The sequence below is a fragment of the Pieris napi genome, chromosome 2 (assembly GCF_905475465.1).
Source record: "Pieris napi chromosome 2, ilPieNapi1.2, whole genome shotgun sequence".
NCBI classification, from domain to species: domain Eukaryota; kingdom Metazoa; phylum Arthropoda; class Insecta; order Lepidoptera; family Pieridae; genus Pieris; species Pieris napi.
The window spans coordinates 2,220,749-2,244,937 of record NC_062235.1 but is presented as its reverse complement, the minus strand read 5'-3'; the positions used below and the strand labels follow the sequence as shown (position 1 = coordinate 2,244,937).

The 24,189-nt window shown below is 33.4% G+C and overlaps 3 protein-coding genes across 4 annotated transcripts; 1 reads left to right on the top strand and 2 right to left on the bottom strand.

The window, feature by feature from the left end:
• Positions 1-14,742: 14,742 nt before the first annotated feature.
• On the bottom strand, positions 14,743-16,293 carry LOC125060225 (actin-related protein 3). Its single transcript, XM_047665020.1, has one exon. The coding sequence runs from the start codon at positions 16,176-16,178 to the stop codon at positions 14,922-14,924; it is 1,257 nt and encodes a 418-aa protein (XP_047520976.1). The 5' UTR covers positions 16,179-16,293; the 3' UTR covers positions 14,743-14,921.
• A 687-nt stretch (positions 16,294-16,980) lies between these two features.
• Positions 16,981-20,275, bottom strand: LOC125059436 (leptin receptor overlapping transcript-like 1). 2 transcript variants are annotated; one of them, XM_047663872.1, is made up of 5 exons: positions 20,079-20,275; positions 19,339-19,414; positions 18,863-19,049; positions 18,229-18,338; positions 16,981-17,361 (listed from the first exon to the last, which is right to left on the bottom strand). In XM_047663872.1, coding segments are annotated over exons 1-5 (390 nt in total). In that variant the 5' UTR covers positions 20,095-20,275; the 3' UTR covers positions 16,981-17,360. The 2 variants fall into 2 exon arrangements, with proteins under 2 accessions (XP_047519828.1, XP_047519821.1); XM_047663865.1 differs by having other exon boundaries at positions 16,981-18,338; positions 20,079-20,273.
• A 306-nt stretch (positions 20,276-20,581) lies between these two features.
• On the top strand, positions 20,582-23,056 carry LOC125059428 (DNA-directed RNA polymerases I, II, and III subunit RPABC1). Its single transcript, XM_047663853.1, has 6 exons — positions 20,582-20,791; positions 20,958-21,046; positions 21,687-21,865; positions 22,249-22,411; positions 22,767-22,845; positions 22,958-23,056. Exons 1-6 carry the CDS (start codon positions 20,735-20,737, stop codon positions 23,021-23,023), a joined length of 633 nt encoding a protein of 210 aa, XP_047519809.1. The 5' UTR covers positions 20,582-20,734; the 3' UTR covers positions 23,024-23,056.
• Positions 23,057-24,189: the final 1,133 nt, after the last annotated feature.

The following is a 24,189-nucleotide window of genomic DNA, read 5'->3' as shown; positions in this document are numbered from 1 at the left end:
GGCAAAAACTGCCTTGAACGCTCAGTTGTGGAACGGCGGACGTCGAGGTGATACGGGTGGAATTTCGAATTCTGCCTCGACGTCCGATGATGAAACTCAGCTGCAGATATTAATCTGAACAACTCCTCTGAACACTCTCCATGGTAAATGCGGTAGAACTTAGAAGATGCAGAGTTACCCCACATCTCTACGCAAAGCCAAAGGATCAAGCCGCTCGGAGAGGGATTGGTCGTCGATGATTCGAACCGCTCTTCGTTGTTTCACACTACCCTGTCGTTTTGTCATTAGGAACCGGTAATTCTTAGAAATGTCGATGTAACAAGATCCACCTACTTAGTTACAAAAGTTTGATAAATGAGACGCAGAACGTGGGTAGAACATTCAATTAGCCTTAATATATAACGTGAACTGAGTTTGAAAAACAAATTGTAACTATGGTAACAAATGCGGTACAAGTCAACGTTGTATAATAGGGCGTTTTATGTTCTGCTAAACTTTGTTTGTGTTTAGTACAGATAGAAATTACGCTGGTATATGCATCAATATTTCAACTTTGAAATCAACACCAAAGCAACGCTCTAGGGGCTGGTATTTCTAAAAGTTGCTCTAATTTGGATAGGATTAGTATTATTAGTGGTTTCGCTGTGTTGGTCTAGTGGTTTCAATGTGCGACTCTCATCCCTGGAGTTCATACCCGGCTATACCAATAGACTTATAATCTATGTGCGCATTTAACTTTTATTTAAATTTAACATCGTGAGGAAACCGTCGTGCCTTAGACTCCAAAAATCGAAGGGGTGTGTAATTATATGTATATAAGGAACTGATTACTACAAATTATTCCAAAGATTTTCTAAATTTTAGGGCGCTTTTAGTGTCACGCGGATTTGCTCACGCACGCGGGATTGGACCGCATGCGTAGCATCCGCAAAGAACAATTTCATATAGGTATCTATTGTAAAGCGTGATAAACGCACGCGGGACGCGGGGCGCTGTGCGGGGCGTCACCCCGGTGCGGGGTATCCGCATGCGTAAGCGCTGCCTACAACTTCAGTGCCCATTTTAGAGTCGAGCGGGGCGCACGCGCCGTATTGTACTACCGAAATGAAAATCGATACAGAACGAGTAATCATTGAAGTTCATCTGCGGCCCGTTTTGTGGGATAAACGCAATGAATTATACAAAAAATTTTACACAACAGTTCATCAAAAGAACGAATGGACATTCGAAAGTAATTTTTAAATTTACGTTCATTATTTTGTAGTTTTCCAAAGCGTGTAACAAACGCCCCAGCAAGAAGCCTATTTTCAAGAAAGGGATCAACATGTACTCTTGTCTTCTTGTTTCGTCGTTTGTAAAGTATGTAAGCGACACATATTCTTCTGACATTGATCATTTTTGAAAACGTCTATACCGTTACGCAGCCCGTAGAAAACTGAAATTCATGCTGCGTATGATCCGCAGCGTGAAATTTTACGCATGCGGTCCAATCCCGCGTGCGTGAGCAAATCCGCGTGACACTAAAAGCGCCCTTATTCGTAATAAAATTTCGTACAGACCAATGTTTAAATTGTAACATAGTATCTGTGGATAAGGCGCACTTCTCGTCATATTGTATGCTAAATTACAAATAAATAAGATTAAAAAATTTTTTGAATAATTATTTTTTTGTAAAACTAGACTATTTTACTTTCTGGATTTCTAATTCCAAACAGAGAGAAATGAAAGCTTATTAAGGACACAGATCACGATCAGATAAGCACTCTCTAATTTATGGTAAAGAAAATTTCGTGACGAAATCCAGGGATACATAAAAACAGTGGCGCTACAACCCTTTGTCTTGGGCTCAGATATCTATATGTATTCGCAATCATTTGTTTTATCTAACAGACAATGCCTTCACCGTACGAGCGACTGTTTATTTATTTATCAATACGGAAACATGACAGACACATCACAAATACAGGATATATGAAAAACATGTCTTTGAATTGTTTTACAGATAAGATTTTTGAAGTGAAACATCTTTATAAGGGTTCTATTTCTACGGATGAAACGCAATAATAATAATATTTGCGTCACGAAGATGTGCAGCGTTTTTGTCGAAGAAAAGGGAGAAAAGTTCGGCGTTGATGTTAAAAAAATGTAGTCGATAATTTAAGCAAGAACTTTTTTTGTTTAATACGCACAGCCGGACCTTGAAACTTCAGAGATTTTGGATTTTGAAAAGGTTGTAAAATCATTGGCGCTACAACCTCTTTCATGGCCTCAGATTTCTGAATCTGTTCCATGATCATTTTTAAATCTAATAGGCAAGTAGGTGATCAGCCTCTAGTGCCTGACACACGCCGTCGACTTTTTGGGTCTAAGACATGTCGGCATGTCGACATGTATCCTTTTACATAAAAGCAATACAACAAAAGTTATTGTACAACAAAAACTATGGGCAATACACACAGAACCACTTACTGTCTGATGTTTATGTATCACAAATAAATAGACGACTCTTTACCCTTGCATCCCTTCTCACCTAGAAACGTTGTCACAATGTACATCATTAGTAATCGTTCACTGATGTATCACATCAATCTTGGACGGTGAAGTCAAATAAAGGTATTTCTGTAAAATATAAAAATTTACGTATAAGAGAAATAGATGTATTTTGGACATCCACCAGCATGCTAAACATTATTTTGTGTCTATTTCTTTAAATTAATTACAATTTAAAATTTGTTCCGTTTCGAATACAGTCGCAATTTAGAGTTTGAACTTGGTGAGTTTTGAGGTACCAATGACATCTTAATTAAAGATCGTGTCGCCACGGTGACCCTAAGCGATCTGGTTTTGTCATCAACCCTAAATCAATAATTGTAACACACATTGTTGTAATAAACAAGTGTATTGTTCGTGATATTAAAACAAAAGAAAGCGTAGTATTTTCGAGGATTATAGACTAATTATTAAAGAGCGTACCAATTCTTTAAAGGCCGGCAACGCACTTGCGAGCCTGTTGGCACTGTGAGCGTCCAGGGCGGTATCACTTAACATCAGATGAGCCTGCCCGTTTGCCACCTATTACATATAAAAAAGACTAAAATTCACATTTTAACTTTAATTAAGGTGAACCTTTGTGGAAAATTAAATTTCCTATGATCTGTGCAAGTTGTCAAGACAATTTAATACTATCTGTTTAATTCTATGACGTCCATGAATAGCCAATAGTCAATAGTCAAATCATTATTTCAATTAGACCACCTATAATGGCACTTTTGAACGTTAAATAAAATATAAAGATGATTCTAGTTGCCCCTTCCAAAAGATAGTTTCGTGTGGAGAAGAAAGGGCAAGAAACTCCACACTTACTCTTTTAAAATAGGTTTTACAATATTTTGTATGTACATCAGTTAAATAATTATACGTGAAGATAATATACTCAATAAGCTATCAAACCTTTGTTGCAAAGCGATAATATTTTATGGAAATTTCCGCTTATATTGGTCGTCGCAGACCCCATCACTTTCACATTGTGGCTTAAACGAGTTGGCAGAGTTAGCCTTCGACATTGCCCGTTTAATCTTCGCTTTATTTAAGGCAATCTGCCAATAAACGTTAAGATTAACAAGCGACTAGTCCGGGCTTCACGCCGATGTTACTGAAGACGGGATCCAAATGATGTTATTAAGTTATTACTATAGTGTACGCAGGTGGCTATAACCTCTAGATGGGGCAGAGAGCGTTCACAATGCTTCCCCATCGCGTTCGTTCTTGTGCCTCGGCCACAACTAAGCGTCGCCAGGATTGTTTAGCGCAGTCACGATTCCTTTTTTATGGAGTCCTAGTGCCTGTTTGGGGATGCTGACACAACCCTGCAAGCCCGGCCTCCCTCAGCTCTATAAAACAGGATGAATTGGCCGATGTGAAAGGCCCTGCTGTGCCAAGGTCCATTCCACATCATTCGTGGCCGTAGAGGACCGTGATATTAACGGCTGATCGCGTGGCTGGATGCGGACAAGGCTACGCTGTTACCGTGTCCTGCCCCGGGCGATTGCTGGTGGCACCGTGGGGTTTTAGTGGATATGCACAGCAGCGAGTCCCACATAACCCTACCCCACCAGGTCAACCATGCCGCGGGAGGGTATGCGTAACGCATTTCCCCACGAAAAAAAAAAATGTAGATGGGCTCTATTCAAAAAGTGTGTCCCATCCACAATATAAAAGTAAACAAAAAGCTATCACTATAACTTCTAGGCCACTCTTACACGAGAAACGATCGGACTTTAATGATACATTAACTCCCGCGTTATACGTACCTACCGCGTAACAGGGCGGCTAAGCTTAAGCTAAGGGGGCTATTTACAACATTATTAACAGCGTTATCTACTCTCAGATACCATGTTACTCGGGTATGTCAAAAAGTTACGGTATGTCAAAGAGTTACGATTTACCCAAACCAAGATTCCGATAGGTTTACCATAGGAAGCTAAGTTTACCATACATCCATCACCACCATATTTATTTAGGATACTTACGGGTCGCGTTCATAATCTGGATATAATGGAGAGACTACCAAGCAAAAACCTGAGGCGGAAGTCTCAACGTTTGGATGTACCGCATACTCCACACAACGCCACTCACGCGAGCAATACATAAAATAAATAGAATTTCTATCGAGGTATTTGTTTGTACACTGGCTGAGTTCACAAGAGTTGCTTGCTATATTATTAGTTATAAGATCTAGGTATATATATTATGTTTTTGAATTGTAGAATTACCGGTATAGGTATTATTGTATAGTTCTATCGCATTAGTAGTAACTGTTAAGATAGAATAATTTTATGGAAATATATAAATGTTTCTTAAATCCTTCGGTAACCAATACATAATTGAAATTATTACTTACATACAATTGTTTATACACAAATAAAAAACCACTAGAGTAAAAGGCTCCAAGCTATACCGAGAATTTTCAAATAATTTTCAACCACATTGGCAGAACCTATCGATCCACTGTGATATTTTCGTATTTGGAGTGAGCTAAATTTGGCTTCAAGTAGACTTACGTCGCATTGATCCCTACAATTTTAATTATTGTGCTTTTAAAACAAGAAAATGCACAGTTCTGTATACCTTTGACGTAACTTCTCAACGGATATAAACGCTAATTTATGCTTCGAGCGCTTTACAGTAGCTACAACGAAGGAGAGACCAATCTATTAAAACCAAAGAAAATAGTCTGTATTCCCCAATGGTTGGGATCACATCTGGAAGGGAGCTCTCCAGTACCAGCCCTGCGATTCTGTAACTCACTTCACGAACTCACACAGCGGTTTTCGCATCGGCGGTCTCTCTCAAATCAGTCGTGAAGCAGTCATTTTATAATTTGGCATTCTGATAAACAATAAAGTACAAGCTCCCACCTTTTCAGGTGGTGCGGGGCTGCCTTAAAAACACTCAGTTGTGGAACGACAGATGTCGAGGTGATACAGAACGGTAGATGCGATAGAAGATGCAGAGAGACCCCAGAGCTCTACGCAACGAAAGTGACTGGTCGTCGACGATTCGAATCGGGTTTCGTTGAATATGGTCAATCGGAAGGAGCTGCCCTGCGATTCTGTAACTCACTTCACGAACTCACACAGCGGTTTTCGCATCGGCGGTCTCTCTCAAATCAGTCGTGAAGCAGTAATTTTATGATTTGGCATTCTGAAAAGGTGGGAGCTTGTACTTTATTGTTTATCAGAATGCCAAATCATAAAATTACTGCTTCACGACATGTTTCACATGACATCTTTAAGTAATTAATTATAATAATAAATATATATATGCGAAAAAAATAAGAAAAACAATGATAAGTCCTCTATCAGCAGCAGGCATGGTGAAATAGGAGCACGCACTTACATTCTCGTGGGAACAAAACGCACGTTTTAAGTATTCAATTATTATAGGCGAAATTAGTTGAGTTTAATTTTATATATAAAGGCCTTTGTCCCTTACGAAACCGGAGTGAAGCGTTATCCACGTTTGAATGACCATTAAGTTTGATCCCAGCTCGTCTTACAAAGATATATTCAAATTACAAACGTTGTTTTGTACGCATGATCACATACTACAAATGCCGTATTTAAATTAAAATTAATAAAGTAATACTGTCTTTTTTTATTGAACAGGGGGCAAACGGGCAGAAAGTTCTTCTGATGTTAAGTGGCACATGGACACTCTTAATGCCAGAGGGTTGGCGAGTGCGTTACCGGCCATTTAAAATTGGTATGCTCTTTTTTGAAGGACCCTAAGTCGCAATGGTTGGGGAATACTTCAGTGGGCAGATGGTTCCAGATAGTGATGGTGTGCGCTAAAAACTGTCCCAAAAACGCTCAGTTGTGTAACGACGGACGTCGAGGTGATACGGATGGAATTTCGTATTCTGCCTCGACGTCCGATAGTGAAACTCTGCTTTGGTGTAAGAGTACTACGTTTAAATCAAACTTTAAAAGGTTCGTTTATGCTTCACAACAGTTGTCAGTGGTTGAAGAAGTTTTATTTATAAAGATATCTCTACTTTGTTTTAAAGATACATCGGTGTGTAAGTTTAATTCGTGGCAATGCTTGATGTCAGTATTCATGCGAAAAATCCTTTAAAATATGAAATATTTTATTCTGGGTGAAAGATTATTTCGGGTTGGTAGGCGTAGGAGGCCGATTCTGCCTTCTAGTCTGGCTTAGGGAGCGTTCAAGTATTACGTATCGAATTTTGGGGGGGGGTCCCGTTGTTAATATTAATTTCGACTTTCCAGTACTTTACACCACATAATGGTAACTTTTAGGTATAACGAATCACTGGGTGACCACGAAACGTTTTACTATAGGATATATAAAAACGTTACGGCGCGTTACATGGGGGGGGGGTCAATAATCTGCGTGACGTAATACTTGTTCATTTAGTGACGAGTTAAGTTTGGTGGCGGTTGTTGTAGATATACAAATATACGTTAAATGAAACACTTTTTTTGAAGCTGAGTGTCAACTGGCTTTAAGTGTTCAAAACATGAGCTTATAATACTAACTTTATTTTTATTGAAAAGTTTTTAAACGTAAGTGACACTTATGTTATTGGACATTATCGGAATCAAGAATGAGTGTGGTAAAGAGCTCATTTTGGTTCAAGTGTGCGATGCTTGCTTACATTTTCTTCTAATTATTAACAAATATATATATGTGTAACGTAACCAATGTTAGGTTACACAACTCATGCAATCTATTTAAGTTCACTACATCATATTATATAATGCTATACTACAGTATATGCTACAAGCTATCTATTCTAAAATACATGACAAATATGCTAAACATTGATCTTACAAAAAATAAAAATATCACACTTCCAATTTTAGATTATTCTATTAAAATAGGGGATTAGGTATCAGGTATATTAACAATACTTTTTTGATCAGCCCACTACCGAATATACTAAGTCTCTTACTCTGTATAAGTAGTGGTTATTCTTTTATTTTCGCGACGATTTCGAATGAGAAGTTCATTGAGCAGCGCTTCGTGGAACTAAACAGAACCATGAACATCGTTGAAATATAAGTAGACTGAACAAATTGTAAAGAAAATCGATGATCGAAAATGTTCATGCTTTCAATAACAGGATATTATGGTTTGGACGTATACGAAAACTTTTCATGAGGCCTCTGTTTATTTCGAACATGAAAAGTCAACTTTTCACAAAGTAGTCAGCGTTTCATTTAAATTCGTCTCAGGTGGTACTTCTGGAGTTTCCACTCACGCAAATAATTGCACGACAGCTTAATAGATATAACTTAATGTAGATTTTTGTATTTGTGTTATTGGCCTATCTTTTACGTTAACATACAGTGGAATCATACAGTTTTATCGCATTTTACTAATCAATAAAAATTACCTTCGTGGATTTGGTTGTGTGCGAAACGTTAAAGGATTTAAAAATAATTTATAAAGTGTTAACAAAACATGATCATTAAAAATAAATTTAAAATATTTTCCTATAAACAACTTATACTTCTACACTGGAACACAAAATCACCCAGATCACATTAGTTGTTGGGACCTTCTCTTGTAGCTTGAAACTTAGCTGGGGTATGTCCAAATCAATGCTTTAAAATTTACACATACTACCTTTATTGATGCCTCAAGTACATAATAAAAAGCGGTGATATTCGAGCCGTCAAACTGTACTGAAACTAGTGTTCTAAAATGAAAAAAAAAGGATAAGAACCCCTTTCGGCTTTTGATAATTGATAATATATTATTTACAGTTTTTCATTAATCTTGTTCTTTGACAAAGGCCAAAACGTAATACATAGTAATAATATTTCTAAAGGCTACTTTCATGTCATTCTGTGGGATAATTACGTATTAATATGTGTATATCGTCCCCGTAGAGCGAAAATTCATTCAGTCCAATAAACCTGTTTTGAGATAATGAGGGTTAAAGTTTTGAAATATATAAATTGCCATAACTTTACCATGTCATGACATATTTTAATTATTTTCTTTTCATTTTGAAGGAAATCAAATTATTTTAAAATGATGCTAGCTACCCAAAGTATGATTAAGTTATTACTGAGAAAACCTAAAAAATAACAATTAGTTATTTGTTCTCTGTAGAATATCCGACGTAGTTATGAATTAGTTAATATTCGCCCCTAGTTAGTGATTTTTCACTCAGATCGAGTTTATTTTTATGACAAATAACTTTAGTTGGGTAATTTACGACTAACATATACAAACTAAAAATAAACTTTTTTTAACTTAATAGTTAAAAGGCATTTTGTTTTATATTAGCATAAAATCGAAATTACTTTTATATAAAAAAATCTTCTACACTCCCTATGGCTAAAAAAATTAAAAATAAAGTAATTAAATCATTTATTTTTATAAGCTATGTAAGTATGATAGGCATGTATGATAAATAAAAAATAGTTAACATGATTTAGTTATTTCTCTTATTTTCTATTAGGACCAAAGAATAGATTTATTTAATTTTCACTTTTTGTAAATCGGAAACTAGGATACCTACAAAATTGACGGTTAGACATTTAAATAAAGAAAAAAAATATAGTTTTAATGGCATAGATAATTCAACTTTTAGACTTAATTCGTTTTCGCTCTACGGTGACGATATACGTATACGAATATCTCTACTAAAATACATGAAAACTTTACAATGTCTGAAAGGTTTTGCGGTGAGTATAAAAATCGAAAACAACACATCTCAAAGGACAGAGTGCCTTCTGTTGTGGCTATGTTCAGGCCGGATGTTTAACAGACAGTCTGACAGTGAGGATATTATCAATTACATTCGCTTTATATAGTTTTAAAGTCCGGATCCTTGTGGAAATCTGATTTTATAAGGAATTTTGAAAGCACTCAATACGCGAAGTGTCAAAATGTTTTATGATAAATATACATTTATATTGCGGGGAATGTTGGCCTGACATTCGACTCTCATGCCTGAGGTCGTAGGTTTGAATCCCGCCTGTGCACCAATGGACTTTTGTCTATGTCTTTTTTGCCCAGTTAACTTGCTCATACGGTGAATGCATCATGAGGAACATCGTGAGGAAACCGACATGTCTCAAACTTAAAAATCGATGGCATATGTCAGACAGAAGGCTAATCCTTTTTGTACATGAAATTAAAAGTCAAATAAATATGCATTTTGAGGCCAAGACCCATTTAGGATTAAAGCGCAACTGGGTTAATATTACATCATATTTTAAGTAAACAATTATCAGGTCTACAGTGATTATTTATAAAAACAGTAAGATAATTTCTGTTTCTATAATTAGTAGCGTTCACAATAAACGTATACTAAACAATTCGATTCAGGGTCCATTAAGGAAAGAGCGTATTAATTCTGAAAAGGCCGGCACGCACTCGCGAGCCCTCTGGCATTGAGAGTGTCCATGGGCGGCTGTATCACTTAACATCAGATGAGAGTCTTGCCCGTGTGCCCCCTGTTCTAAAAAAATCTATATATCTCACAAACTAATAGTACGACAGTTGTCAAAAATACACGTGTCAAATACATGGTTAGGGCTAACTAAAGATCATATTAATGTAAATTGTAATACTAGTAGCGCCATCTATGTGTCATCCTACGAACTTTTAACTACGCCCATTTTCAACCTGTTAGTAGTTAATGATAACTCTACGGCTTCGAACCCCGACCGGTCTTATAAATTGTTCTATGAACACTTGCCTCTGGTGAAGACAAAACATTGTGAGGAAACCCGTATGTTTTAGACCTAAACAATTATAAGACTTATTCTAATCACATAATATATAATTATAAATATAATAACACTTTATTTAATCACAATGGCACAAACCAGGAGAACAATAAAATAAGTTAAGACAAAGGATCGAAATGGCCGGTTTTACTTGTATGTAATAGCAGTTTCTTCCTGACAACCAAAAAATTTTATTATTTCTTTTATTAATAAAATACGGTAATTCCATGGGCAACATTTCGGCTGTGAAACTTAAGTAGCAACAACTTTAAAAAAAATTTAAATTGAATTATGTTACACTTAGTGCCACAAATTTAATATGTGATTTATTTGGTGTACGATATTTTCTTCGGCTCTATACTATATGAACAAATGTCTTTGGTGAGTGAACGTTTAAGTATTTATTGCTGCGGCTAATAGATGGAATACCCGATCAATTAATCAACTGTAACCAACATAAACAGAATGTTAAAATACTTTTGTATTTGGCGCGCTTCTGACAAGACTGTTGTTACATTACTATCAACCTTTTATAACATGACACGAATGCTAAAAAAATATTTGAAATATATTTGAGTTGAAAAGATTATTGTTACATTCAAAATTTTAGGAATACGCTTTTACAAATACAAAACGAAGAGATGAAAAACGTATTTAGTACATTATTTTGAGCTGGAAACAAAATAATTCTGTCCCTCTCAACGCCCATTCATCAACCTCCTCGAAATTCTTTAAAACAACAGCTCGCAGGGAACAAGTAGAGTTTAATGGCAGTTGCGATGCTTCAATAAACACGGCACCAGTTCGTATTCTATCAATATTGTTAGGAATAAGATCTTGTTGAAGTTTGAAAGAAGCGAATTTAATTGTAGCAAACTAAAGTTAGTTGAGTTAGTTAGTTACTGAAGTAGGTGGACAGATGACCTGGTGAAGGCTGTACAGGCTTAAAATGGCGAAACCTTTTTTTTTCTGCGGGTATTTTTCAATCAGCCCTAAAGCTTTGAGCGAATCTGTTCTGTGGTGCTGTCATGTGGAGAGACTTCCCATTGGAAGCATCTACTCATCTTCTGCCTAGAGCTACAGCCGGTCTTCTACTTCTACTACTGTTTAATGGTGAGTTGGCGAGCAAGTTCGTTCAGGTGACAGCTTAAGAACGAAGAAAAGAACGAAGTTACAAGTAAGGAGAAACTAAGATAATATTCACGATTTTTAGTGTGTACATAAATCTCTGACGATAAAAATCTCGTGTCGTGCTCTACACCGAAATTGCTCAACCGTTTTTCGCGATTCACATGTAATTGTTACGTATAACAATTGATCGTAAAATATATTTATACTGTTAGGTGATTACTGTGATTACTGGTGATTACCCTATCCAGACCTTTTTGTCAATTTATCGAGGGCTGCTATATTATTTCGTGTTACTAACGTCAGAAACTCCCAAAGGAATGCTTAATTTTCTCTTTCTTCTGAATGAACTTTTATTGAAAATATATTCTTTTTAAGTCATACTATTTAAATTTTAACTGTAGAAGGCTGTATTTTGAAATTATAATGAAAAATCATGGTGCGTCGTGTACAAGTCTCAAAGGGCATGAAAAAACAATGGAGCACTTAGCAATTAGCCGGGAAACACGGGAAGTGCTTATTGTTTAGCTGTCACTGGAATTATTATAATCATTACAATCGTTCATACTATTTTATAAGAAATTTAAATGAATGCAAATTATGAGAAATGGCAAAATTTATGATGGTACTTGGTCCATCATGATAAGGGGTCATTTTGTCAAGTAAAACACTATACAATTATACATTCAATCCTACTAATATTATAAACGCGAAGGTTTGTAAGTATGGATGGATTTTTATTACTCTGTCACGTAAAAACTACTGAATGGATTTCAATGAAACTTTTCAATAATAAAGCTAAACATCAGAACACATAGGCTACAATTTATAGAGATATTGTGTGAATTGTCCAAAATATCAAGTAAGTATGAAAAAATCTACCATCTGCGAGCTGTTCTGGGGTGCGCTGCCAAAACCGCAGCACATATGTAATGTATAATGGAAATGTTTATCTTAAATAGTCAATATCTTTAGTAGTTTTTTTCTACGCCACGTTAATATAAGTTAATCGAAATACTTGAAGGAATGTCCTATGTCTTTTAAGCTTAGATTTCCTAGAAAAGCGGTGCCGTTAACTAACGGCCGTATTAAAACTAGTTATTATTGCAAGAATACTCTTTATTTCATCATTAATATGAAACATTTATCCACGTCACGCTTTCGTGTTATGAAGAAATTGTACATTTTTCAATTATATTAAGAGACAATATCATTTTATACACAAAATAGAATGCTTAAATGAATATTAGTAATCACATTTTAAATCCCTCCTTATCGGAAACTATTAACAGTTCACGTTAATTAAACTATTTTTAAATGAAATGAAATCAGATTTTAAGTAGAAACTGCACCCTCGTTGCCAAGATTTCCTTTTACTCTCATGAACTGATTTAGAGAATGGAAACTGAAAACTGTAATTAGTTTTTTTGTTTCGACGTGAATTTTTTTATAGGCTTTTCCGTGTTACTCGAATTGTAACATCATACAGACAAATATATTATGACTTATTTTTAAGTAGAAAAACGACGAAACGTAATAAAATTCATCTAGAAAGAGTTATTAGAGATATTGACGAAATCACAAATTGACAGACTTGATACAAATATTGTAAACTTTTATTAGCAAAACTATTATATGAATATGCGTTGCATATCTGAAGTAGGTATTTAGTATATATCTATAGTAATATTATAAAAAGGAAAGATTTGTATGTATGTTTGTACGAACGAATTGGCTCAAAAAGTACTGGACCAATTTTAAAAATCCTTTCACCATTTGAATGCTATATTATCACTGATTAATAAATGCTATTTGAATTGCAAGTAAAAAATAAAGATCCCTACTAAAATTACAATAATGTTACCCAAGGTGTAAAAAAATGCTTATAAAATATATTTCATCGCATGCGCTGCGAAAACGATTGATAACAAGAACAAAAAAATGTTCCACAATATTAAAGAACATATCAATATCTACAAAATACGTTTAAAAAAAATTTCCACCCGAGCGAAGCCGGGACTGGCCGCTAGTAGGTATATCATATATTGTAGATTTGCATCGTGGATACATAAGATACTTATTCATTCTGAAAGTGCATACTGATTGACGTATTTCATTGCATCCAGTCTGGTATCAAATTCCGGCTCACGTTCCCCTTTCATATAGAAATCATCGAATTCTTTTGTTCGAGTTCGTCACATGAACATGGAGGGCGGTACCGCGGTCTAATTAGAGCGCTTTGAAAAACACCCCACGATACGGTATTACTGTTAATTGCTTCCAGTAATATCGAGATCAATATTACCTTTGCTTGTGTGCATGCACGTGATTGCACTCACCCTTATTAAACCGAAGCTCAGCAGAATTCAACCTATTTCTATGATCAATGGTTTTTCATTAGTTCCTTATGACCTACTAAGGGGATATTCTTCACATTCTTGACAGACGCTAAAGATTATACCAGGTAAAATATTTTGTTTGATTTAATGAATTGTCTCAAAGCGTAATTAGAAGTTTCAGTTTTGTCGTGCCCATGTCATTTTTTGAAACGTATAAAAGATATAGGTGCTCAACATACGGCTGAACTCTAGGCCTGTAAGATAAATAAGATTTGGTCAATTGGGTTGTTTCAGCATAAGCAACACACAACAATACTATTTAATAATACTAATTGGTTGTTTAAAAATAGTCAGTAATTACTAGTAAAAAAAACAGCGCTACCTACTTACTAACGCAGTAGTATCTGTAATTGTCGCTAGATGGCTCTTAAATTTATATGTACATATGGATTTAGTAAATATTTGTTTATTTTTTTTATTTCTCACTAATCCACACACTCAAATTAATAATGCAGTTTTTTCTGTTGATCAAGCTTTCATACTGTCTTCTTATAATAAATATAAACTACGCGTCACGTTGTTTGTCCGCTAGAAATTCTTAAACTACTTAACCGATTTTACAATCAAACTTGCACACCGTGGGCAGTTTGATCTTGAACTTAAAAGATAGGATAGCTTACATCTTAATCTATTCCTGCAATATAATTTTATTAGAAATTATTTGACAGTCACAATTCTAACAGATGGCGCTGTGTTGAAAGTACTTTTTCACATAAGCTACAATTTAATGGCATAACCACCAAAAAAGCATGGTAGTCCCTATGACTGGTGTTCTCCTACCATTTCCCTTAAATAGTATTATACCTAGTATACTACTTGGCCAAGTCTGCTAATAGATTTATATTTGTAGCCGATTTAAATAAAATTTACTATAGTCAAAACAAAAATTAAAATGGCTTGGAACTAAAATTTTCAACATAGAATTAAATAAAACCAGTATAATTATAAAATCTTATAATTTGGCTGTGGCTGGAATGAAATACATTAAATGCCTAATAATAGTCCAGCAAAATGCAGTGATTAAAACATACAATTATACTTACACTATACAGTCAAAAAAATTTAGTCTTTTTCAAATAATACAATATTGCTTAAAATAATTGAAATACTGAAATGAACATTATGTCATGGTACCAAAGACAGGGTTGTGGCGGCAAATGCTTGGGCCATATTCCATATAGGCTTGTTTGCTGTGACAAACTTGGTAAAATTCTGGAGTAGACCCAAGCATACTACCCCCAAACCATACAGCATATCTCTGCATATTATGGGAAATTACTTGAACATCAATAGGTTTGGGCGTTATGCGTCCTTCAGATAGCATTGTTGACATTTTCAATCTAGCATCAACAGTCCTTTTAATATCTCTTTGTAATCTGCGCCCAAAATCTCTGAACATTGTAGATCCACCAGATAACACAATGTTTCCATATAACCCTCTCCTCACATCAATTGGACAACTTTGTATTACTTCATCAACCATCTCATTGAGGGGTACAGTAAAATCAGCATTGGAGAACTCAGGATGGAAGAAAATTTCTGGTCCCAAGAAACGCTCATACCCTACATCAACATCAAATGGATTTTTTGTAATTGCATTTATTCCTGTATATTTTTTCATCCATTTTGCTGGATCAGAATCATATTTTGCAAATTCCTTAGCTATATCAGGACAGATATAACTGTATCTTTCTTTAATAGCTTTAGCAGTTTCCAAGCTTTGCTCAGGTGGTATACCAACTTCTCTTTCACGTAACAGTGACTGAATAAATGATGTTATGTTTCTTCCTGCAATAGGTATGTGTTTTATACATGACCCAATGACATAACCTTCAGCTACAGGAACTATATGAGTCACACCGTCACCACTGTCTACTACAATGCCTGTAAAAGTGCGCCCTGCAGATGTGCGAGATTTCCAGGAAGCGGCAAGTGCAAGAACAGCCTGAACAGCAATATATAAACCAGGAACATTAAACGATTCAAACATAATCTCAGCTAAATATTCCCTATTCTCAGGAGTATTCAATGGTGGTTCTGTTATCAAAAAGTGGTGATCCTCTGGTTCAGCTCGTAGATATTTAAATATGCATTGTTCAATATACCTTTCCATCAAATCCCAATCTTCAACCAAACCATGACGGACCGGATATTTAACGGAATATCCTGTGGCTTCAAATGCCTCGTCTCCGATAAAGAAATCTAAATCTTCTACGGCTTTAGTCATACGCCTAGTGCTTTGGTCACCCACTTTAGCAGTTTCTTTTATCGCTATGGCTGACGGAATGATAAACTGTGGTTCCTTGTTTCCAGCGAACCCTAACTTAGTGTAACCGGTTCCCACATCGATAACACATGCTGGTAAATGATCCCCCATGATTTATTAATATGTAAATACGTTTGATATTTTATAAATACTGTAATAAAAATTTTACAATTTGGGTGCGCCGCCCGATGAAATCACTTTCTGAATTCTTTATCTTGTCAGTTGTCATTTGTCAGATTTGAATTTTTACATTCGTAAGACAGAAAACGTTACTGAATTTGTACATTAACAATTGATAATATACCTAGTTAACATTGACATAATATTAGATAATAGATTACAGAGGATATACAGATAGTAAAAAGATGAAAATATAATTTATATATATTTTTTATAAAATTCATCAATCGTTATCAATAATATGTTCCATTAAAAAAAACTTTGCTGTATTAAAACATTGAATTGTTCAGTTATGGACATTTACTATTAGGTTACGCAACCAAATTCCGGCAACACATTCGTCATCTTCTAATTCTTTCTTCTTCTTTATATGTTTCTAAGGAACTCCACGTTTTTATTGCCGCGTCTTTTTCAGGGCTAAATTAAAAGTTTGAACTTGAAATTTACCTATTACCCTCTGCTAGTAAAAGTCTGAACTCAGTTGAAAGCAGTTTAGCCACGCGTACCATATTAGCCTTTGAACGCAACATACAGACAACAATATTTTTTAAATTAATAACTACACTTACACGATGCTTTGGTGAATAGTGACTACTTGTTAATCTGAAATCATATGCGACAAAAGCGTAGAGACAGAACTTGTGAGGACAGACTCACTAATAGCTACTTTAACTGTTTCCTTTTAACATTTACATCTTCTCTTATTTAAAGGCATCTTAATGAAAATACAGTATTACAAGCATTCAGTACAATGTTTATTGTGACCCGGTTTTAATTACCATAATTATTTACAAACTAGTCCAGATAGGAATGTAATAATTTTACAAGCAAAATTAATTTCCACATTTAATTAAACATTAATTATTTTACATCACCGAATTGATAACTATTTCCTGTAGCTAGACAGTTTCATAGCCTTCACCATTATTAGACAATCGCTAATAATAATTATGTACATTGTTATTAGTTTTTAAATCTTAATATAAAGTGGGTATTTAAAGAAAGTAATTTTATCACCTTAAGATTTTATAATCAACCTATGTTTATTATATTCAGTAGTTGGCTCTGATAAGCCGAGTCTTGTAGAATATTACCACCGCTTCTAATTAGGTATCTGAAATTATCAATATCAAAAGATTTAAAAATAAAAGTAACACATTGATTATTAACAAAAGAATTAATATTTTGATAGTTGCACAATTGGTTAGCTGCTGTTGTAACTATTTGTCTCATATTGATAGTCTGTTAGTGTGTTATATATTTCTAATGAGTATGTTTATAATTATGAAATTAATTGCTGTATTATGCAAAAAAAGGGATGTTCGGGTGGTGCTTGATCCTGTTACAATGAGCAAAGTTGTTAGTCACAACTCACAAGTGTATTAAAAATTTATATAATGTTATACATTTTGATTAATAATGATAGCAAAAGACAATGATCTACAATATGTTTCCAGACTTTTTGTTAAATGCTTTGATAAACACCATACCGTCATACAACTTGTATTATTTATCTTTTGTAATATAGTGTGAATAAAATAAGCCATTATTTATATAGAAGCAGGTTTCACTGAGTACATGCTCTCAGTTTATATTATATTGTTAATTATTTTATTTAAAGATTTTAAAGCTATATAAGCCATAAACATTTAATTTATAGGGATTTTTTTTTGTTTCATACTATTCGTAATAATATGAATGTTATTCTAAGCTTGTAAAAAAATACACAGGTATTCGTTTCTTATTCTAATTAAGTGACGCGAATCTCAAATTTTAACATTCTTATTCATAAATTATGTGGATACAACAATTTTTTTAAATACTAATACGGAAGAAAAATATAAGGCTACATACTAACATCAGTATCATAATTCAGACTTAAATTAACATATTAACACAACATATAATTAGTAGCTTATACAAAAATCCGCCAAGTTCAATGTCTCTTTGCAACATATATGTTGGTTTCTAGATTTCTCACCACATTGCATAATCTGAATCATCCATATCAAAGATTGTGAAGAAACCGAGAATAGTGAGAAATACTATTACATTGCCAGCTAGAGTTAGGTAACATGCTCCCCATAAGATCTGAAAGTAATCATTCCAGAAATATAAAGCAAAATATCTGATCAAAAAATAAAACATTAGTTATTAACATTTGTACAATCATGTAACTAGATATAATGAATACTAGGGTAGAAGGAATCCTTTCTCCGCAATTAGACTCGTGGTTGGTCCGTTGTGCGTACATATAATGAATACTAACTAGTTTTTGATATTTTAAAGACAGAGAATGCTTATGGTATGAGACAATTGGATTATTTTTTAAATCCTTATATTAATATCTGTTTCTTTACATAAGGCAATAGCAAATTGCAATTATTTCCCTTTTTCTCTATTATATTTGATCCATCAAAATGCTATATTTATTATGCAGCAAAACTAAATCAGTTGATCACCCTATGAATCAACCCTGTTGAATCAACATCTGATCAACAATTTTGAAATGTTAGAGTTTTTGAAAACCAAAGTAAACATTAGAGCAAAACTTACTGGCAGTTATAGTAATTAAATAACCATACTTCTAACAGTTGTAGTGAAAATACACTTACCACTCCTGCTCGAGCCAATACAATGGGCAGAGCAAAGGAGCTGACTAGAATTCCCATTGTGATAAAAACAGAAGCTTCCATGCAAGGTGAGTTGTTGCCTCCTGCGCTGTCACCACTACGGCGGGCTATCATAGTTGGTATTGGGGAAAGGATGTAAAACAACACAACAAAGAATGGCCACCATAATCTGAAAAAATGTATAAAAATTGCCTTCTTTGACATATAACAAAATAAAGTTAAAATATATTAGGGAATATAACATTTCATACTAAAATCATGAACATCAGAAAAGTTTAATTGGTATGTACCACAATTAACCTCAGTGATGAGTTCAATGCACTACACAACCAATTTCTTTGGCTTTTAATACATAAAATAGAAGCCTTCAAGATCCCTATTAAAGATTATCAATGAAAGTTCAAGCATAAAGTAAAACAATGAAAAATACTACACCATTTATAAAATATAATACTCACTTGTACTGTGGTAAGGCACATGCTAATATGACAAATGTCATTCCAATTGATCCAGCAAATGCTAAAGACACTAGTCTGAAAATAATATGTAGTTATTAATTTATATTTATATAAAACAAACAACGTAATACATAAAAATTATAAGGGATACAACATGCGGCTTTGTCTCTAACACGCGATATCTTCCAGGCATTGCTACTAGCTCTTTTCTAGTAAGGGAAAAACTAAAAAAATAAATATGATGGATAAAGTGCAAGAAGTGCATGACCAAAACTTATAAAAAAAAAATTAAATAACCTTTATCTAAAGTCACGGCTTCATGAATTGCGATGAATATGTTATAAGTTTACTAAAGTCATAACTTCTATTTATAAAAATCTGGTGTATTACTATATTATAGGAAACAAGAAAATATATCACATTGTAACAACCTAATTATAATGAAGAATGATACAAATACTGCTTAAATGAAATCATAGATTGTTATATACACGACCATATTCTGGTAATATCTGTTAAATCGAGTTTCAATTAGGAAACAGTTTTAAGGAGGCAAATTGACAATAAAAAGATACCATCAGAAATATTTTTACTTACCCTTTTATAGATCCATTATAATTGACATGAAACAAAAAAACAATAACAAGATTAGATAAGATTTATAACAAAATTCTTACTGTTTGTAAATAAATTAGTGACTCATTAAAAAATGAACGATGGGTGATTTGCTTGTACAATACCTTTGATTCCAGCCATTATAAATGGATTAGCCTTCTTCTTAGATATTTTAAGTTATTTGTGATTCTACTACAAACACTGACTATTAGAAGTTATTAATTAATTAAAAAATATGATCACAATTCACAACTACTCATAAAATTAAAACATTCAAGATTTCTATTTCAATTTTGCATCGCAAGTCGCAACTTATAAGTTATAAGTAATGTCCATTGTCGATGACTATTGTCAATAGTCAAATGAACTTTTTTATTATGTTCAGACACTAAAAAAACTCATTTTATGTTCATGTTTTTTTATATATCCTCAAATATCGAACAATATATAAATTCTTCGTTTCAAGGATCGTAAAATATGTAATGTTATATTTTATGATAATGTTTTTTGAGAACCGTAGAAAATATGGTTGTCGCTGGAACTTTGAACTCTATTTCTGTCAGGACTTGGATTTTTGCCTGCGGTCAAGTTTCCTCAATACTTCCTAGTCTGTGATAGTATGTTATGTTGTGCAGTGTGCTCTGTTGCTCGAGAGTCGAGTGGAGTGTTGATCAACTTGATCAGTGTTGTTGATTGACCAGTGATTTATATATTATCTTAAATTAGTACTATTTACTCTTCAAATACTAAATTTCACAAAAATCTTACTTAAAGCAAGAATATGGACGATGATGCAGAGACTTATAAGTTGTGGAGAATCCGAAAAACCGTTATGCAGGTATCTACTAACTATATAGGTTAAGTACGATCCGGTACCGTTTTAAAGTATACTAAAGTTTTCTATTGCTTAATATACACAAGAATTAGAGAATGATTAGATAATAGGTGCAAGTGGACATTCTTAAATTGTTTTAGATAAATAATAGGACTATTGGGTTCCACAGCTTTGTCATGACCGTGGATATCTCGTGACCCAAGATGAATTGGATCAAACTTTAGATCAATTTAAAGAACAATTTGGAGATAAACCAAGGTATGATATTTATGTTATTCAAGCCTTTCATGAATTGCTTACCCTGGTGAAATAAATGAAAATGTAAGGTCTGTATAATACCTTATATACGTTAGTATTTATGTTTTTAGTGTATGTAATGTCTTAAATTATTATTAATAAATGATGGATACTTATGGTCATTAAAATTCATGTTAATGACTATTTTAGATTTTCAAGAGGCAGGATAACAAATTCAATTTAAAAGTAAGAGTGACCTTACCTATGTGAAGTCTAGTTGTTTCTGAAACAGTTCTTTCTAAAATATTCTTCCGCACTTTTTCTTCCAATACTTGCATTTTATTTTGTATTATTTTAATTTAACTGAAATTTCAAATGACATATCTACAAACTGACAACAACAAATTTGACATTTAAAAAATAGTTTTAATTGAAAAAAGATGTAAAGATTCTATTATAGTTACTTGAAAAGTAATATTGTAATTCCTTTTTTTTAGTTTGAGTTTGGTAATAAATATGCAATAGCCTTTGTTAGGTACATGAAACAATATTTGTATATTCCATGTATTTAAACTAGAAAAGCCAAAGGTTTATCTTCTGGGTTGTCTGGTTTACTGTACAAATAATAATGTAAACTTATGTAAATGTTAACATTTTTCAGTGAGAAAAGGCCAGCTAGAAGTGATTTAATAGTTCTAGTAGCTCACAATGATGACCCCACTGACCAGATGTTTGTTTTCTTTCCCGATGAAGCAAAAATTGGTATTAAAACTATAAAAACTTATTGTACAAGAATGCAAGAAGAAAATATTCATCGAGCTATTGTTGTTGTACAAGCAGGTAATGTTTTATTCTGGCTTGTATATTTTTGTAAATTAGAGATATGCATCCTTATAACAACTGTTGAAATCCTCTGTTAGCAAGTTTGATTTATTACTTTTCATAGTTATGATGTCTTGGACTTCATCCAAACCACAAAGCCAGGAATGAGGAAAATAATAAATTATATTTGCTTCATTGTTGTTACAATAATAGTAATCAATAAGACTTTGTTACAATAATTCACTGCGTATTTTGTTTTTGAATATTGTTAAGTCCAATGTTCTCATTATATGGGTAGTTAGTTTTAGGTTATGTTGCTCTTCAAAGATAACCTTTGCTTAACGGTTTTCACCGTAGTTTTCCCTGATCTATGGCCACAGTATAATATTATTAATTTTCAGGTATGACACCCTCAGCAAAACAATCACTGGTGGATATGGCACCAAAGTACATATTGGAGCAGTTCTTAGAATCAGAATTACTGATTAATATAACAGAACATGAGTTAGTTCCTGAACACATTGTACTTACACCTGATGAGAAGCAAGAACTCTTAGCTAGATAGTATCCTTTTTATATACAACTTTGACACATGTTTATCCTTAATTGTGTGGATTCTCTTCCATGTCCCTTTTTTGACTTACTATGCTCATGAGTCCTCGCTCCTGACAAACAAAAAAATGCTTATCAAATTTATAATCTCCTTATGTTTTTTTTACGTAAGTTGAAAGTATTTAAATTCATACAGCTAATTACAAAACAACACAAACAAGTTATATTAATTAGAAAGATTAATACACAAAATTGAGTATGAATTACATGGGTTAAAATAAATGTTGCTTTTAAACATTTCAGTACATAATCTTAGGTAAAAGCTTTAGATTCGTGCTATTTAAATTTTCCTTAATTCAGAATACAGTAAATTAAAGGAAAACATGTTGATGCGAATACAAGCTGGAGACCCAGTGGCCAGATATTTCGGACTTAAAAGAGGACAGGTATATTTTTTTTTTAATATGTTGGTACTTATATAGTTAACACAAACAAAAACATATAGATTATGCCAGTTAACAATTGATAGTTTGATTAAAAAATATTTCTATGCTTCAGGTAGTGAAAATCATCCGATCATCAGAAACAGCTGGAAGATATATATCTTATAGATTAGTTTGCTAAGATTTCTATAATAAATAACATTTTAATTATATACACATTTGTTTTAATTAAATACTTTATATCCATTTTTAAACTTGACATCCCCTCATGCCGTATTTATAGGCGATCATCGCTGAAGCTTCCATACCTTGCTAAGTCCCTTAGGTATGATTAAGGTGTTATGTTTCATTAAGGATTCATTTGTTTGCAAGTGACCAGTTTTTGTGGCTATCGAACGAGTTCTTGCCTTCGCCTAGTTGTTGACGAAATAATTTTAAGCCTTTGTAAAAATACATTTAAACTGATCTTTACTATAGCTTAAGAAATATTGACTAGCATTCAAGATTTATATGTACGGCATCTTTTAATAATATCGCGCGCCATCTATACATTACCTCATTAATATTTCTATTGAATTCTTTTGTTACACTGCCACCTAGTGATCTCAAAAGAACTACGATGTAAGTATAATATTATTACTGTTTACTAAGTGTAAAACAAGATGGCGCTTCAATATTTCAGTTATGTTCTTTTAGAATCTTCACCTATGAATATAGAAATGTGTTCGGATGACTGACAAAAAACTATTGAAATGCTCTAGCTTGTTAAATAAAAATATTATAGGAAAGAAAAAAATAATCCAATTCCTTATAATACACGAAATAACAGTATGTTTACCATATCGATTGATTTAAATACCCACTTCAATAGTTTTATTTGCTATGTACATTGTACAGTTGAATTGATTAAGTTAATAAGTAAATAGATATATTTTTGTACGACTAAATGTTTTTAATTAACAGATTTTTATGACTTTACCCTGCACAATAGGAAAAAAAGGTTGTAAACAGTTACCTATGTTGTTTAGTAATTAATGCATTCATAACAGTATTCATTAAATGATATATACGTTTTGAAATAATGCGTCTTCGGTCGAGTGTTAAAAATGGTTGAAATCTTTTCCGTACTTCAGAGATCAGCTGTAATATTATGTGTACCTTAAGACACCTATAGATTGAATTATAATATGTAGTTAACATTGTCACTGTGCCCACAAGAATTCTGAATATATTTATAATGCAAAATTTCCATCAATTTCAATTACAGAAGAGTAGTGTGAGAAATTCTTAATTTATATGAAAATTAATCATCATACACCGAACCTAAAGCCTTCTTATCGCATTAAA